An 18,567-nucleotide genomic window follows, 5' to 3' on the forward strand; every position below is an offset into this window, starting at 1 on the left:
GCCACTAGGACCATCACCTAGCGAGAGCGTATGAAATGGGAAAAGGCAGCCTGGACCTGTGCTTTAAAGCTTGGCTGGAGAAGAACATATTGGCTAAGGAAATCGAGAGAGATCTTGGAAGTAGAAGAAGGGCCAGGAAGGGGATGGCATCATAACTCCAAGACAAGAGTCAACATGTGGAGACTTGACTGAATAAAAGGCACTAGTGATATTACTCAGATAGTAGGAAAAAGATGGAAGAAAATTCAAATGTAAGCAGAATTAAACACACATACAAAAGCACATGCATACAATTTATTTTTGCTTATGCTCTAAAAGAACCTGTGGTTTCACTGAATACTGGGATCTGGGTGATATATATTCAGGATGTAACAAATAAAACAATAGTATAACCTACATAAAGAAATATGCATAATAATATTCATTTTAAAGTTATCTATACTAGTAAAAAATAATCTAGTGTAATAAACAATTTAGTATTACACCATAGCTTACTATGTGGCTATTTAGAAAAAGGAAAAAGAATAGATTTATTCTCGTTTTATTATTGGGAATTTGGAAAATTTCTTAATATTAAAAATAAAAAGTTATAGAAATATATATGCAGAATATTCCTGTTTTAAAAACAACAAAGAGGCCAGATGTAGTGGTTCATGCCTGCAATCCTAGCACTTTGGGAGGCCAAAGTGGAAGGATCACTTGAGCCCAGGAGTTTGATACCAGCCTGGGCAACGTAGTGAGACCGTATCTCTACCAAAATATATATATTTTTTTAACTATAAAAAGACATGAATACATGTGTACATGCATTCTCACTTGTTCTTTTTTTAGACTGGAAAGAGACACCCTAAATGATTAACAGTGGTTGCTTTTAAAGTAACCACTGTTACTTTAGAGATTGTAGTGATGGTGAGATTTCAATTTATTACTTTACTTATTACTTAATACAGGTCACATTGAAAAATATGTTACTTTTGAAGACAAATCTCATATTACTATTATAATATCAAAACTATGTAAATTTTTTAAAATATAATTATTCAACCAAGAGGAGGAACTGTTAAGAACTGTCTCTAAAGCTAATATCTACCTCTACTTTGTGTGCATGGATATATCTATTATTTCCTTCCTACAGGAAAGTCTTTCCTGTTGCACTTCCAAGACTAACACTAAAGTAAGTTGCTAAGATAATTTCTAATGAAAAAAGAACAATAGAAGAAAGGGGAATGATTTTGTTGCTTTGCTGATACCACTGAGTGGTCAGAAAAGGGACTATAGGGATGCTAATAACCATGCCAGGGTGCAGAACAGAGGGTGCCCAGATTTTGAAGCCAGCAAGGCCCAGGGTGAACTCCCAAAGGCCTCCCCACACTAAGTCTCCTCAGCTCTAATGTAGAAATCATAATGCCTACCATAAAAGATTGCTTTGAGGTTTGAGGTTTGAATAAAATTGAGAGTCTTTTTACACTGGTTGACATGGAATAGGCTTTCAAAGGTTTTCTCTCTTTTTCTTTTAATGAGTTAGGTCAACATCAAGGTATTCACACTGTCTGAATTAACTGGGTGAGAACTGGGCATGGGCTGAGTTTTTGCTGTTTAAAAGCAAAGAGAGATGGAGGGAGGGAAAACATTTTATCAGTGATCACCTAAAAAGATTTTCTATGCTAGCCAGATAATTTTTGAAGGTTTTATTGTTTTGAAGAATTTTGAATTTTTTTAAAATAAAGATATGACGGTACCTAATACCTAATCAGCACTACATGTATAGAGTGATCATATATCTAAAAACAGGTCTAATCTCAAATATTCTGTTGCAATGTTGCTACAAAACATCAACACCTCGATTTTAATAGTTCTTTTTGTATGGCCTGAAGTTGTAACCGGAACCTAAGTTTTACAGATGAAGTGTCCTGATTTCTTATTTAGAAAATTTGGTCACCGTTAACTATGGGTTAATGAAAAGGAACTCTCAACCCCCAGCACAAATTCCTCTGCAAACTTTTACCCAGGTCCTGAGATTCAGATTGACTGATAATATACATTTTTTTACTTAATCTAACACTTGTATGGCCCTGGCTCTGTGCCAGGCACTGTTGCAAGAGCTCTAAATAGGTATTCACCGCCAGGAGCAGTGGCTCATGCCTGTAATCCCAGCACTTTGGGAGGCCGAGGCAGGTGGATCACTTGTGGTCAGGAGTTCGAGACCAGCCTGGCCAACATGGTGAAACCCTGTCTCCACTAAAAATACAAAATTAGCCAGGCGTGGTGGCACACACCTGTAATCCCAGTTACACAGGAGGCTGAGGCAGGAGAATCGCTTGAACCCAGGAGGTAAAGGTCACAGTGAGCCAAGACTGTGCCACTGCACTCCAGCCTAAATGACAGAGCAAGACTCCATCTCAGAAAAAAAAAAAAAAAAAAAAAAAAATAGGTACTCACTGAATCCTAAAAACATATTAAGCAGGTTTTATTTCTAACCCTGTTTTGCAGATGAGGAAACTGAGGGACAAAAATGTTAAGTGACTTGCTAGTTAAGTAGTGAAGCCAGATTTGAACCTGGACAATCTGACAGCAGAATCAGTGCTCTTAACCATTGTTTCTTATTTAGCTTGCTACATGGCATAAGGCTCTTAAAGACAGTGACATGATGCAGGGTTTCTCAGGATACAATCTATAGACAGCATTGGAACAGCAGATGTTGCAAATGAGAAAGTCAAACTGAGTCAAGCACACCTCCAAACCTACAGGTGAGCCACTAAGCTCTGTGGTTTCCAAATCATTAAATGTTAGAGCTGAAGAGGGCCTCAGAGAGCAAGAGTCCAGCCCTGGAAGAAAAAGCCAGACCAGAAACAAAAAAAAGAAAACAAGGAGCAAACAAAGGAGTCACAAAGAAACAGAACCGGTGACAGTGGCAAATGATGCATTAGACGAAGACCAGCAATTCCACCCACAAATGAGATACCAGCGGGCCAGGTGTGACTCAGAAGGGGTTGGTGAGGACTTGAGCACCAGTGAGCCTATAGGGAGGGGCCCCTCAGCTCCTGCCATGTGAAAATGGGCCCACTATTGCCAGGTCTCTTAATTTTTCAAGAAAAGCCAGATATTCACATTTTGTGTAAAAATTCCTGCTCTTGAAAGTTGGCAACTAATTCAAATTTTAGCTTAGGGGTAACCCCCAGCCAGGCTAGACCTACCAGGACAAGGACAAAGCTGTTCCTGTTTTTGGTTGTATCCCCATATGTATGGCATATGGACATTCAGTAAATACCTGTTGAATGAATTAACTAAAATGACTAAAATACAACTTAAATGTAGTTCAAAAGATAAGGCTTCCTGACAGAAGAGCAAAATTCGACAGTCACCCCAAACCGCTTTGTGAAATCCCAAATTGCTGTGGAACCTGGCTAAAGAAGCAGGACTTCATAAGGAGAGGTGAAGAAAGAAGTTTAACTGGAGCTTAAAAATAAAATGGCTCGGGAGCCCTCATATACAACCAAAACAGACTCTGTTTTTCAGCCCCACTTTCTGCCTCATCACCAAAGCAAGATAGGAGGACCTGCGGGCTCCCCTTTCCCAACTCCACAGCTGTTCCTTTTGAGATGTTCCCTCTCAAGTTTAAGTAGATTTTACCTACTAAGTGTTATAGGATGTAGGACACCACACCAGATAAACTTGGACCCACTCAGGGATGTCAGCCCCAATCAAACAGCCTCTCTATGGTTTGAGGAGGTTCATTGACACCATTTCTTTCTTTTTCTTTTTCTCTTTCTTTCCTTCCCTCTCTCCCTCCTTCCCTCCCCTTCCTTCCTTCCTTTCTTTTTCTTTTTGGAGACAGGGTCTCATTCTGTCACCCAGGTTGGTGTGCAGTGGTGCAATCATGGCTCACTGCAGCTTCAACCTCCTGGGCTCAAGTGATCCTCTTGCCTCAGCCTCCCAAGTAGCTGGAACTACAGTTGCATGCCACCACGCCCAGCTAATTTTTATATGTTCTGTAGAAACAAGGTCTCACTATGTTGCCCAGGCTGATCTCAAACTCATGGGCTCAAGTGATCCTCCTGCCTGGGCCTCCTGAAGTGCTAGGATTACAGGCATGAGCCACCGTGCCCAGCCAATGCCATATCTTAGAGACAAGCTAATCACTCTTCTGGGATTTGGAGAAAAGAGTTTTCTTGAGTTTGTTCTTAGAAACAAACAATGTAATTTCAAGATACTTCCCTCTCTCTAAAATATCTTAAGGCTCACATTGCCTACAGATTTTAGCAGTTAAAGTAAAAATTCATTTGACAAAAAAAAAAAAGAAAGAAAAATTCCCTTAAAAGTTTCAGTACCTGAATATATGAATATTGGTATTTCCCTCTGAATATATGACATCACAATGGTGATTCAGTTAAAGCCTTGTGCAAGCCCAGAGATAGCAGGGTCTTGGGGCATTTTTGTTCCCAAGTGGGTTTATCTGGATATGGGTCACTGAGCACAGCCTTGTTCACCTCACTTCTCTGCGTTTCATCTTCACATCACAGCACACTTTCAGTGAATGCCTACTTGCAGTCTCAGGGTGTGTGGCAATCTGGGAAGCGACATCTCTATCCATATACGCATTTATAGTATTGAGGAGTGGCCAATCTCCTAAATGTCTGGGCTAGTATTGTATCAAATAACCTGTTCTATTAAGGCCATAATGTTCTCATATTAGTCAGTCCAAATTTTGGGGGTAGGAAATGTGCTTACCAGACATGGAGATAATAAAGAGGAGTAGCACTGTTTGTTTGTTTTAACTCCAGCAAGTTTCATACAGTTGTGTCTCTTGCCTAGTTCTTAGTAAGTCCAATCCAAGGAGCCCTAGGCCAGCTCAGCCTCAGTAATAATATTTAACAGTAGCAGCAGCATGAAGATTCACTGCAGGCTTACTATGCGACAAGTACGTGTTCCAAGAGCTGTTTGTGTATTAACTCATTTAATCCTCAACTCAAATCTGAGGTAGTTCTTATCATTCATTTATTTGTTCATCAAATGTTCATGGAGTCCTGCCTAAGTGCCAGACACTGAAATAAGCAGGCAGGATACAGCATTGAACAAAACAGACAAAATCCCAGCTCTCTTGGGGTCTATTTTTCAGTGGAGGGAAGAATATAATAAATGAAAAAGTAAATACCTTTTATGTTGGATGATGTTAAGTGTTGTAGAGAAAAAGAAAGCAGAGTATGAGGCCTGAGGAGTACTGGTAAGGAAAGAAGTTGCATGGCATGGGGGGCAGTCAAAAGTTGGTATCTGAGCAGAGCCCAGAAAAACAGGGGAGTGATCCTAAGAACATCTGGGGTGAGAGTGAGAAACGAGTTATTTCTTGAGAACATGTCTATCAGAATAACGTGGTTCACTCCGCTGGACACTTGGTTGACAGAAAATATCAAAGAGTCAGAAGCACCAGGTTACAGATGAGGAAACGGACTGAGAGGGTCAGCTGATCGCAGTCACTCAGCTAGCAAGGGACAGAGCTGGTGTCCAGACACAGGTATTCGGCCCCAGAGCCTGCACTGTTGGCCAGAACATCAGATGCCTTGGTTGGGGCCATTCCTCTTTCTTCCTGGTTGATTCTACCCTTAGCCAGTCCCAGTTAGTGACTTCTCTATTTCCTTAAGGTAGAGATTTACTGATTTCAGTCACACCACCACCAGTTTCCCTGCCCCTATCTACTTCATACTGAAACTGCAGCCACCTGTCTCCCAACGGTTACAAGCCCCCTGGTCCCCGAGGCCAGAAACTTCTTGGACCTTGCTCTCAGCTATCTATCTGCCTCCTCAATAAGTTCATCAAGAATTAAGATGTTGGTTCTCTAAATCAACTTATTTCTACACTTTCTTTCTAATATTATGCTCAAATAGTTTCCTTTTTAATTCTTGTTCTTGCACTTAACCTCTTTCTCCTTTCTCAAGATGTTTCCCTTTAGACCTGTGCAATCCAACACAGTGGCTATCAGTCACAAGTGGCTAATGAGAACCTGAAATGTGGTTAGTACAAACGGAGATGTGTTCTGAGTATCAAATACACACCAGAATCTGAAGACCTGGTATTAAAAGTGGAACATAAAATCTCTCATTAATATTTTTTTGTAGTAACTATTAGGTTGGTGCAAAAGTTATTGTGGTTTTTGCCATAAAAAAATAGCAAAAACTGCAATAACTTTTGCACCAACCTAATACATGTTGAAATGAAAATATTATGGATATATTAGGTTAACTAAAATATATTAAAATTAATTTCACATGTTCCATATTATATTTCTATTTGAGAGTACTTCTTTAGCCCGTCCTTTCAAGACACTCACATCCCACCATGCTCAAAGGCCACATTTTCCTTTCACTGGTCTCTTCTTAGATAGGACACAGCTGAGATCCACAGCATACTTCGGGGAATAAGGTTCTTACTAGATCAGTTAAGAATGTGAGTCTTTTAAAATCTATTCTCCAAAGTCTGATTGAAGGTATTTCAATACACTATTGATCATTTCACTAAAATTCCTTGAAAATCCTTGTTATTTTCTAGATACTCAGTTCATCGTTGGGAAACTCTACTGCAAGTAGTTAACGATGGCACAGCCTCATTAGTTTCTTATTAATCTGATTTTGTATTATTTTCTGAATGTGTATGTTAAGCTTCAATTTTCTTCTAATTTTTAACAGGCATATGAAGAAAATGTTCAAGAAACTACAGACTGGTGAGCCCAATGGAAATTGAGGCACTAATCTCAACAAACATTTTGGGGAACATTGTAAAGTAAGCAAAGTTCACTAGAACCTATAAAAAAAACCAAAAAGCATTTTCCTTGGAGGCTAACAGGCAGGCATTGAAAGTTATCTTTAAAGAGGAAGTGCTAAAATGTTTTCCCCTCCTTTTCTAGGGACAGTCTCTGTATCTTAGAGTCACATTTTATATCGAAACCTGAGCTTGTCTGAGAAAAGCAAAACGGCTGCATCCTGGTTTCACTTACAACCCTGAGATGGAAGGTGAGATTTGTCATTGCAGGATTTAAGGGTCTGTGTCCTTAAGTAAAAGCTTCTGGTCACCCCTCAAGTAAAGCTTCAAAAAAGCTTAGGCACTTGTGCAGAAACACCATGAAAAGAAACCAAAAGGCAGAAAACTTACACATATAAGGGCTGATTTACGCAGACAAAGTTTCTACTTTTAAACAGAGAAACCAATGCCTACCCTCAAAGCCTGTATTTACTAAAGAAATGTTAGAGTAACATGGAGGTCAATAAAATAAATTATTCAAATCTGGTTCTTAAAAGAGGTTCTAAGACTATTTTAAAACTTCTGAAAGATGCCCATCAAAATTAAACCAAAAACATAGCAATAAATACAATGAGTGAAACTTGATTAGATCTGGGTTTTTTAACAAAAGACATTCTTGTGACAATTGGGGAAATCTGAATACGGGTAAAAGGTGATATTACAGGATTCGTGTTAATTTTTATAGATGTTATCATGTTATTGGGATTATGCAAAAGTGTCTAGGAGTGAAATGTGGGTACCTAGAGAGTGTAAATATAATATGTTAATAATAAATATGTCAATAAATTCCCATTGCAAATTCTATGTCCCAAAGAAGCACCCCTCACCATTACAAATTATGATATTAAATGCAATTTTGCATGACTGGTAATTGTGCTGACCTATATAATTTCACATGTTTAGCAAAATTTCATTGGACAATGTATACACATGTCGCATATAAGAAATCTTCAAAAAGTTGCTTAGTGGATCTCAGGCTAGGGATACAACAGAGCATATAGGGGAATAGGTTTTGATTCAGACAGAATCAAACTTCAAGTTCACTCTGCCACTTATTTGCTGTGTGAACTTGGACACATTACTGAGCCTACCTAAGCTTTGTTCTCCTATTAAAAGTTCCCTATGTAATAAAATTAATGTGACAATTAAATAAAAACATCTCAAATCTGAAGCATAGCTCCTGGCACACAGCAGGTGCTTACCTCCTAGTGGCTATTATTATTTACACTCTGTTACAACACTGGACCTAGTTTTCCTATAGGAACACACAACACTATTTTAACTTGGATTATCGTTGCTAAATAAAAAAACACAGACTGTCTAAATCTCAATTCCAGCAAAGCACATGAACAAGTCTCACATAATAATGTGAGATAATTACAAATGGAGAAATGCTTGACAAATACATTGTCATCTAATGTCCAGATTTAACAATCTGTACTATTAAAAAAAAAAAAAAACACAGATCAATGTAAGGAAAATTTTAAAAAACTAATACATGACTTCACTCCTGCTTACAAGGAACTTAAAATCTAGTTATGCAGATAGTTGGCAATAAAGGATCTGTAAAATGTCAACAACAGCAGAATAAGGCAGACTCTGTTAATAATAAAATAATTCCTACCTTTTTTATTTTTTATTTTTTTTGCTCTGTTACCCAGGCTGGAGTGCAGTGGTGTCATCATGGCTCACTGCAGCCTCAAATTCCCAGACTCAAGCAATTGCCAGGCTCTCCTTAGCCTCCCGAGTAGCTAGGACTACAGACATGCACCACCACACCAGGCTAACTTTTTGTAGAGATGGGGCGTCTTAGTCCATTCTCATACTGCTAATAATGACATACCTGAGACTGGGTAATTTATCAAGGAAAGAGGCTCAATGGACTCACAGTTCCACATGGCTAGGAAGGCCTCACAATCATGGCAGAAGGCAAAGGAGAAGCAAAGTCATGTCTTAAATATGGCAGGCAAGAGAAAGTGTGTGTAGGGGAACTCCCCTTTATAAAAACCATCAGATATTGTGAGACTTGTTCACTATCACAAGAACAGTATGGAGGAAACTGCCCTCTTGATTCAATTATCTCTACCTGGCCCTGCCCTTGACACATGGGGATTATTACAATTCAAGGTGAGCTTTGGGTGGGGACACAGCCAAACCGTATCATTCCACCCCGGCCCCTCCCAAATCTCATGTCCTCACATTTCAAAACATAATAATGCCCTTCCAACAGTCCCTCAAAATCTTAACATATTCCAGCATTAATCCAAAAGTCTAAATCCAAAGTCTCATCTGAGATAAGGCAAGTTCCTTCCACCTATGAGCCTGTAAAATCAAAAGCAAGTTAATTACTTCCTAGATACAATGGGGTATAGGTGCTGAGTAAATATATCCATTCCAAATGGGAGAAATTGTCCAAAACAAAAAGGCTACAGGCCCCATGCAAGTCCTAAATCCAATAGGGCAGTCATTAAACCTTAAAGTTCCAAAATGATCTCCTTTGACTCCGTGCCTTCTCATCCAAGTGATGCAAGAGGTGGGCTCCCACAACCCTGGGCAACTCTGCCTCTGTGGCTTTGCAGGGTACAGCTATCCTCTTGGCTGCTTTCATGGGCTGGCATTTAGTGTATGTGGCTTTTCCAAGTGCACAGTGCAAGCTCTCAGTGGATCTACCATTCTGGGGTCTGGTGGATGATGGCCCTCTTCTCACAGCTCCATTAGGTGGTGCCCCAGTGGGGACTCTGTGTTGGGGTTCCAACTCCACATTTCCCTTCCACACTGCCCTAGTGGACCTTCTCCATGAGGGCCCCACTCCTGCAGCAAACTTCTGCCTGGACATCCAGGCATTTCCCTACATCCTCTGAAATCTAGGCAGAGGTTCTCAAACCCCAATTCTTGACTTCTGTGCATCCACAGGCCCAACACCATGTGTAAGCCACCAAGGCTTGAGGCTTGCACCCTCTGAAGCAACAGCCTGAGTGGTATGTTGGCCCCTTTTAGCCATGGCTGGAGCTAAAACAGTTGGAATGCAGGGCACCATGTTTGGAGGCTGCATAGAGCAGGGGGGCCCTGGGTCCAGCCCATGAAACTATTTTTCCCTCCCAGGCCTCTGGGCCTGTGATAGGAGGGGCTGCCATGAAGGTTTCTGTTATTCCCTGGAGACATTTTCCCCATTGTCTTGGTGATTAACATTTGGCTCCTCATTACTTATGCAAATTTCTGTAGCCAGCTTGAATTTCTACTCAGAAAATGGGTTTTTCTTTTCTATTGCATCATCAGGCTGCAAATTTTCTGAACTTTTATGCCCTGTTTCCCTTTTAAACATAAGTTCCAATTCCAAACCACATCTTTGTGAACACATAAAGCTGAATGCTTTTAAGAGCAACCAAGTCACCTCTTGAATGCTTTGCTACTTAGAAATTTCTTCCACTAGATGCCCTAAATCGTTTCTCTCAAGTTCAAAGTTCCACATATCTTTAGGGCACAGCCAAATGCTGCCAGTCTCTTTGCTAAAACATAGTAAGAGTCACCTTTATTCCAGTTCCCAACAAGTTCCTCATCTCCATCTAGAATGAGCAGCATTTGGTCAAAGCCATTCAACAAGTCTCTAGGAAGTTCCAAACTTTCCTACATCTTCCTGTCTTCTTCCAAGTCCCCCAAACTCTTCCAATCCCTGCCTGTTATCCAGTTCCAAAGTTGCTTCCACATTTTCAGGTATCTTTGCAGCAGTGCCCCACTACCCAGTACCAATTTACTGTATTAGTCCATTCTCATGCTGCTAATAAAGACATACCCAAGACTGGGTAATTTATAAAGGAAAGAGGTTCAGTGAACTCACAGTTCCACATGGCCATGGAGGCCCCACAATCACGGCAGAAGGCAAAGGAGAAGCAAGGCACATCTTACATGGCAGTAGGCAAGAGACAGCTTGTGCATGGGAACCCCCATTTATAAAACCATCAAATATTGTGAGACTTATTCACTATCTGAGAACAATATGGGGGAACTGCCCTCATGATTCAATTATCTCCACCTGGCCCTGCCCTTGACACATGGGGATTATTACAATTCAAGGTGAGATTTGGGTGGTAACATAGAGCCAAACCATATCATGGAGTTTCAACATGTTGCTCAGGATGGTCTCGAACTCCTGGGCTCAAGAGATCTGCCTGCCTCAGCCTCTCAGTGCTAGGATTACAGGCATGCGCCACCACGTTCAGCCCAGTTCATACTTCCGAACTCTTGCTACTTGCCCAGCACTACCCAGGCCCTATCCACATGCCATTCCACTAATGCAAGCCCACACCAAATCCTGCCAGCTCCACCTTCAAAGCACATCCAGATATCTCTTACCCCCAGTGATTCCTTTCCTGCATTGCCCCTGCAGCCTAACCAACCTCCCTGCTCTTCCTTTTCTCTCCTCTACAGACTATTCATCCAGCAGCCAGAATAATTCTTTTAAACACCCAAGTCATCATAATTTCACCCCTGTTCAAAATCCTTCAAAACTTTCCAGTCACTGAAAGCAAAAAGGTCAAAATCTTTAATAGGCCCTAAAAACTTTATCTACAGGATCCACCCGACTACTTTTACAACTTCATTTTCTACCACTCTGTGCCACAATGGTATCCTTGAAGTTTCTTAAACATGTGAAGCCTATCTCAGGGTCCTGAGTAGTATACCTGGAATATCACTCCCCAGAAAGCCTTGTGGCCTATCTCTCACTTCCTTAAGTGTATGATCAACTGTCACCCTATTAAAGAGACCCTCCCTAACTAAACTATGTAATACTAACCAGCAGAGGGTAGCTGAATTAAATACCATATAGCCACCCTATGGGGGAGACTGTACAGTTGTGAAAAAGAATGAGGATGATCTCTATCAAGTGATAGGGAATGATTTTCCAGATGTATGGTTAAGTGAAAAAATGAGATACAAAAAAATACATAGAGTGTTACCTTAAGAAGGGTAGTTAGAAAAAAAAAAAGGATCCAAATAACTTTTTTTTTTTTTTTTTTTTGAGATGGAGTCTCACTCTGTCACCCAGGCTGGAGTGCAGTGTGGTGATCTCAGCTCACTGCAGTCTCTGCCTCCCGGTTCAGGCCATTCTCCTGCCTCACCCTCCTAGGTAGCTGGAATTACAGGCGTGTGCCACCACGCCCAGCTAATTTTTTTATTTTTAGTAGAGACAGGGTTTCACTGCATTAGCCAGTATGGTCTCAATCTCCTGACCTCATGATCCGCCCACCTCAACCTCCCAAAGTGCTGGGATTACAGTCATGAGTCATTGCACCTGGCCAGAATTGAAGTAACTTTTGAATATGGTATTGCATACATCTTCACTGGGATATACAGATTTTCCTTATTATGGAGTTATATCTTGAAAAATTCATTGTAGAGTTGAAAAATCTTAAGTCAAACCATTGCTAAGCTGGAGACAATCTGTAATGAAAAATAAAAGGAACTGTAAAGAAATCTTTAACTGTATTTAGTAAGTTTGTAGTTGGTAGTAGATTGGTATAACAACTGTAAAATGATTTGGGGTTTAACGTAGATTAGGAAAATATACTGATGCTACTAAGAACAGAGTTCTCACTGTGGGAGTAAAGAGATGCAAACATGGAAAAGCAGAAGAGGGAGAAGAACTGAGCAGTAAGATTATTAGTGTTAAAGGTATCAGGGTGAACTCCTGACTTTGTAAAAACTTCATTTCTTAACTTTGAAAACTGACAAGGCTGAGAAGCAATGACGCCAGTACCTGTGGGCACACCTAGCACCCAGAACTTGATTTCTAAATACCATCTCTCACTAAAAGAACCCCAGGGAACCTAATGATTTGAAGGCTGAGGCAGGAACACTACAAAATGAGTCCAGAACATCTTTCTGTGCCAGAAAGTTAAGAAGTGTTTAAAATCAAACAGGAACATAGCAAAAGGACTCTGAAGCTTAAAGGGGTTCCTGCTTGTCAAATGTGGGGTTGCTGAGCATCAAAATGGATGACAGGAATGTCATATTTAAAAAAGAATCCATGAGTCCATACAACCTTCTAAAATAAAAGAAAAAAAAGAGAGGATGTGTGTGCAAAAGCTATTCCTTATGAATAATGTAAACCAATAAACATACATAGAAAAACAGAATAGAAAATTGCTGGGTGGCTCATGCCTATAATACTGACACTTTGGGAAACTGGCTCGGGAGGACTGCTTGAGCCCAGGAGTTCGAGACCAGCCTGGGCAACATGGTGAAACCCCATCTCTATAAAAAATACAAAAAAATTAGCTGGACATGAAGATATGTCCCTGTAGTTCCAGCTACTTGGAAACTGAGGTGGGAGGATCGCTTGAATCTGGGAGATCAAGGCTGCAGTGAGCCATAATTGTGTCACTGTACTCTAGCCTGGGCAACAGAGTGAGACTGTGTCTCAAAAGAATAGAGAAAAGAAAATCAAACAAAGAAGGAAAGAAGGGACGGGAAGGGGAGGGAGGAAGGATGGAAAGGAGGAAGGATGGAAGGGAGGGAGAGAGGGAGGAAGAAAGGGAGGGAGGAAAGAAAATTACCATTTGAAAATATTTTAGTGGCTGGATGTGGTGGCTCCCGCCTGTAATCTCAGCACTTTGGTAGGCCAAGGAGGGAGGATCACTTGAGCCCAGGAGTTTAAGACCAGTCTGGGCAACATAGGGAAACCCTGTTTCTACAAAAAATAAGAAAAAATTAGCCAAGCATGGTGGCATGTACCTGTAGTCCTGGCTACTCAGAAGTCTGAGGTGGGAGAATTGTTTGAGCCTCAGAGGCTGAGGCTGGAGTTAGCTGTCATAGCATCCCTGTACTCCAGCCTGGGTGACAGAGTGAGACCCTGTCTCAAAAAATTAAATAAAATATTTTAGTGATAATGGATTCTGAGAAGAATCACCATAGGATACTAAAACCACTGAATGAACAGTGGCTGGAGAACAGGATATTCACTCAACCTCAAAACATCACTTAACACATTACTTATTACTTACAAAGATAAAATGGTGCCTCTACAATGGAGAAATCTGGTAAACTTTACTTCAACCAAATAGTCAAAGTTAACATCTCCAATAATGTGACAAACAGACCACATCTGCTTCCCGATGTGACACACTAAGAAGAACCCAACATAACTATGTAGTATTCCTGCTACAAAGAGTTACAACCAGAATCTGATCATGAGGAAACAAGCAGGAAATCCACATCCAAGGGACATTTGGTAAAGCAACCAGCCCAGACACTTCAAAAATGATGATGTCATAAAGTACCAAAAAAAAAAAAAAAAAAAGCAACAGTTTTAGGTTAAAGGGGGTTCAAAAGGCATGATTACCAAATGAAGTATGTGGTGCAAGACTGGCTTCTGGGTTCTCTACCAGGAAACAGTATTGTATCAATGCCACATTTCCAGACCATGATGATTCTGTGACTTGTTGGAGAATGCTATTGTTCTTACGAGACATATGCTGAAGAATTACAGGTGAGGTGTCATGAGGTCTGAAACTCTCAAATGGTTTGACAAAAATAATAGATGTGTGTGTACAAAAAAAAAAACTACTGTGACAGTTAACTGGTGATTCAAGGAGGAAGTATGCAAATATTCACTGTACTAATTTTGCAACTGTCCTAAAGATTTTAATTGTTCCAAAATTTAAAAAAAAAACCTAAATTGAAATATTAACGACTACTATCCCCCCTTTCTTTGCTTTACTCATCTCTATACTAGTAAATGTTTACTTTTATCACCATCCAGCATCCATGTTTTTACTCATTTACTTACTGTCTCTCTCCCTCACTATAAGGTGAACTTCAAAAAGGCAGGGAACTGTGCGTACCCTACTGTATCCCCCGTCTATTATGCAGTGCTTAACACACAATTGATACTCAGTAAATATTTATTGAATGACTGATGTTGCCAGTAATTCTATGAAGTGGGTTTATTATTATCCTTTTCCTCATGTGAGTGGTGCTCTCTTCAAAAGTGAAGGTACTGAAGTGAACAGAAGTTAGGGAACTCACACAAGTTCATGACTCAGGTGAGGAGTGGGGCCAGGATCCAAAGCTAGGCATCTGACCCTACAGCTGATGCTGTTAATCACTGCATTTGCAGCTTCCCTAGCGAGGCAGGCTTGGGTCCCCAAAAGGGGATATACCCCTTCAGTCTTGTCTTTAGTTTAAGGCCCATGTAGAACAGTTTATAAATACATGCTTGCTGAATCAAATGACTTCTGAATGAATACATGAATTAGGTGAGAGAGACCACCAGGAAGGGACAGTTCAAATAATCTTCTGTTGGAGGTGGAGCTTGGGCAAACTGGGTTTGCAGTGGAAGGAAGAACACAGGTACAGGCAGCAGTGACCCAAGTTGCCAGGGAATGAGGGACCAGCTTGCCTGGAGGAAAGTTACCCTATCCATTCAATTAATCCCTGTGTGTATCTCTTCTTCCTTTCCCCAGCCACCCGCACATGAACTCCCCAGAGCTATCTGGGCCCTGTGATAGTAGTCCACCCTGGCCTCGTGGCCTCCCTGCCTCCAATTTCTCCTGACTGCAGCCTTCCTCTTTGTTGCTAACAGATTCTTCTTCCCAGGCTCATGGTCCTGATTCTGTAAGGCCCAAGAGCAGCTCTCTCAGCTCAGAGAAGAGAATCCAGACTCCCTGAGGGGACACTCAGCAATCTTTTCCCACATTATCACACGTCCACCCATCACCAGTCCTTGAAGGCTGGGCTCAAATATCCTCTCTCCCATGAAGACTGCTTCAAAAAAGACACTTGATTTCACAAGAGACTGCCTTCTTCTTCCCTCTGTACTCCCACAGAGCACCTTTTTTTTTGAGACAGGGTTATATTCTGTCACCCAGGCTGGAGTTCAGTGGCACAATCACAGCTCACTGCATCCTCCAGGACTCAGGTGATTCTCCCACCTCAGCCTTCCAAGTAGCTGGGACTATAGGTTATCGCCACCACGCTCAGCTGATTTGTGTATTTTTTTGTAGAGCCGATCTTTCACCGTGTTGGCCCTGCTGGTCTCCAATTCCTGGCCTCAAGTGATCCACCCGCCTCAGCTTCCCAAAGTGCTAGGATGGCAGGTGTGAGCCACCACGCCCAGCCCAGGCCTGACACTGACTTCTTTACCTGATCGTGCAGGTACTTATGAGTCTATCTCAACCCCTTCCCTTTGGCTGTCTTCCATAGATGCACGCACACACCTCCCGGGCAGGCAGTGGACGCTGAGCAAATGGATGGACGGCCCGGAAGGCTGGCAGTGGGGTGCAGGAGCCAGTCATGAGAACCCCTCAAGTACAGGTGAACTCCCTGGGAGGTTACTGCTGTACTCCAGGGGTTTGGCTATGCCTGACTGGGGCCAGTGTGTGGAGGGTGAAGGAGGATGGGGAGACAAAAATGGGGAGAAAGGGACCTATTTCTTGTGGTTGTTGTTACGACTTGGCTGACAACACACGGAGAGGATGGAACCAGCTCTGACACTAGTTTTTAGGATTTGAGGGGAGGAAAAAGGAGCAGGAGTCGCACCACTTAAGAATCTCAACGTGAGGCCGAGGCTGACTGGGCTTCCTAGTTGCTTCCCCGCTCCTCGCTGTGGGGCTACTGAAAAGTCCTCTCTGCTGATACGCCGGACGCGGCGTGGGCGGGGACTGCACCGCGCGCGGAGGGCAGCGGGCGTCGCCCTCAAGAAGGTGGCATCCGCGCCCGCACCCCGTCCCGGGCGCGTTCACGGCTGGGAAGAAGTTTTGCAGTCCGCGGAAGCGCTCAGCGACGTTATGGGGAGGCCCGGGAAGGAACTTGGTCACTGGAGCTCGGGAGGGGGAGGGCGGGAGTGGGGGCGCGCGGGCCCCGCAGGAGAGGCGAGCGGACCGGAGCCCGTCCTTCCCTAAGGCCACAGTTCCTTGCTGACTCCATGAGGGACACTGGCGATGAAATAACAACTTTCTCTTCCTGAAAAGGCTCCCACGGCTTTGTTCCCGGCCCACAGCGACCCGTCCCAACCCGGTCCCTGATCTGCACCCGCCTCGAGCCCGGCGCCTCCACCCAGCCTGGGCGCTGCCCAGTACCCGCCGGCCGGCGCGGGGCCCCTGGAGCAGGCTTCACTCACCGAAGCAGCGCAGCAGGCAGACCACGCCGAGGACCCCCAGGGCTCGCCCCGCGTAGCTCCCAGCAACCATGACTCGTCGGGCCGGCCTCTGCGCAAGTACCCAGCCACAAGCAGCCCTAAGTTCAAGCACCGCCTACGCGGGCGGCCAGAAGTAGGGCTCCGCCCCGCCCGGGACTGGCAGCCCGCGGCCCGCCCCGGCCCTTCCTCCCCCACCCTCCCCGGCCCTTCCTCCCCCACCTTCGGCGGCGCCGCATTCGTGTTCCCGCTTCCACTCCCCAGGCGCGTTCCTGGGGTCGGCTCTGCGCGTCTCCTTCCTGTGTCCCCGGGGCGCCGTCCAGTCCCCCAGCTCGGTCCCTCCCGGCATTCCACCGCCATTCCATACGCTATTTTTAGGTAAGAAATTATTTCCTTGAAAGTGACTTGCGTTTTAAAAACCAGGTTTCTCTGCCTTCCTCCCGCACCTCCCGCGCTTCCCCTTAGCGTTTGGAGCGTGCTGAAGGCCGCTCGGTGGCTGGACGGGGCTGTCGCTCCCGGAGAGCCACCGGAGGAGGCAGGGGGACGGGCGGGAGCACCTGGGGCCCCTCATCCCTTCAGCGCTGTGGGATCCCGCATCAGACGGCCTCTTTGAACCACTTTGTGAACCACTTTTCCTCAAACATATCAAGGAAAGGGAGCATTTTGGACAACTGTTAGTAGGCGTAGGGTTACCTAGGGCAGGCCTCCCCCGTCCCCACACTCCGGTATCCCCGGAGCTGGGATTTCCAGCCTTTGGTTTCTCCCTTCTCAGATTCCTCTCTCTCTTCCCCCATCTCAACCGTGGACTTTCCCTCAGGCTGCTGTCAGATCCACATCTCCCTCACTGACCAGCCTCCCCACATCCATCCAGCTCAAGCTGCGGCAGACACTCATCACTCTCCCTCCTTCATCAGTCTGGATTGAGCTGGCCCTCCCCTCACATCCCTATATCCCAGAACAAATGACTCTATTCCCAGAACCAACTCCTCACATCAGCCTCCCTGTCTGTCCCCTTTCTTGCAGACAGAAGCACCACAGTTGCCCCTGCCCAGCCGAAGGAGTTCACAGAACTCTTAGTTATGATGTGAGCAGGAATTCATTTCCATGAACAGGACTCCCTGCTGCCCAAATAACCACCAACACATAGTGCAGGCTGTGAAACTGAGTGGGAATGTGCTTGCTTGCTGCTTCACCTCTATTATCCCCAGGTGGGGACTCAAAGTCACTGGAGACACTTGAACCATATTGCAAAGAGACATGAATTATTTCTTAAGTTGGCCATTAAATCTTAAAAGGTTATCTCTATCAGTGAAACTTCTGGGACCAATGCCCTCTACCACAAACCTGCTAACTCGAGATACTCCCTACCATCTGTAGATACTGGGAACACAAGGCAGGTGCAGTGTGTAACATAAAATGTGAGGACATCAAGTGTTCTCTGCCCTGGGCTGGTAGGAACTCAGGCCAACTTAGAAAGGCAGGATTGGGGTCAGACCTTCAGACACTGGGGAGTCACAGAAAGTTTTTGAGCTGGGAAGTGATACGACAGCAAACATCTATTGAGCAGGCCCCGTGTGAAGTGCACTACTTGGATTCACTTAATCTTCCTGCTGTTGTTTTTGCAAATGAGGAAACTGAAGCCTGGA

The 18,567-nt window shown here is 43.5% G+C and overlaps 1 protein-coding gene across 1 annotated transcript in view; it reads right to left on the reverse strand.

Annotated features, from left to right (window-relative positions):
- The window catches only part of CD58 (CD58 molecule), a 56,382-nt gene extending 39,285 nt beyond the window's left edge, over window positions 1-17,097 (reverse strand). The window contains exon 1 of the mRNA XM_010367904.2: window positions 16,907-17,097. Within this exon, the coding sequence (XP_010366206.1) occupies window positions 16,907-16,976 (70 nt within the window). The 5' untranslated portion in view covers window positions 16,977-17,097. The remainder of the gene's footprint in view (window positions 1-16,906) is intronic.
- Between the last annotated feature and the right edge of the window lie 1,470 nt (window positions 17,098-18,567).

The sequence above is a fragment of the Rhinopithecus roxellana genome, chromosome 8 (assembly GCF_007565055.1).
Source record: "Rhinopithecus roxellana isolate Shanxi Qingling chromosome 8, ASM756505v1, whole genome shotgun sequence".
Taxonomy (NCBI): domain Eukaryota; kingdom Metazoa; phylum Chordata; class Mammalia; order Primates; family Cercopithecidae; genus Rhinopithecus; species Rhinopithecus roxellana.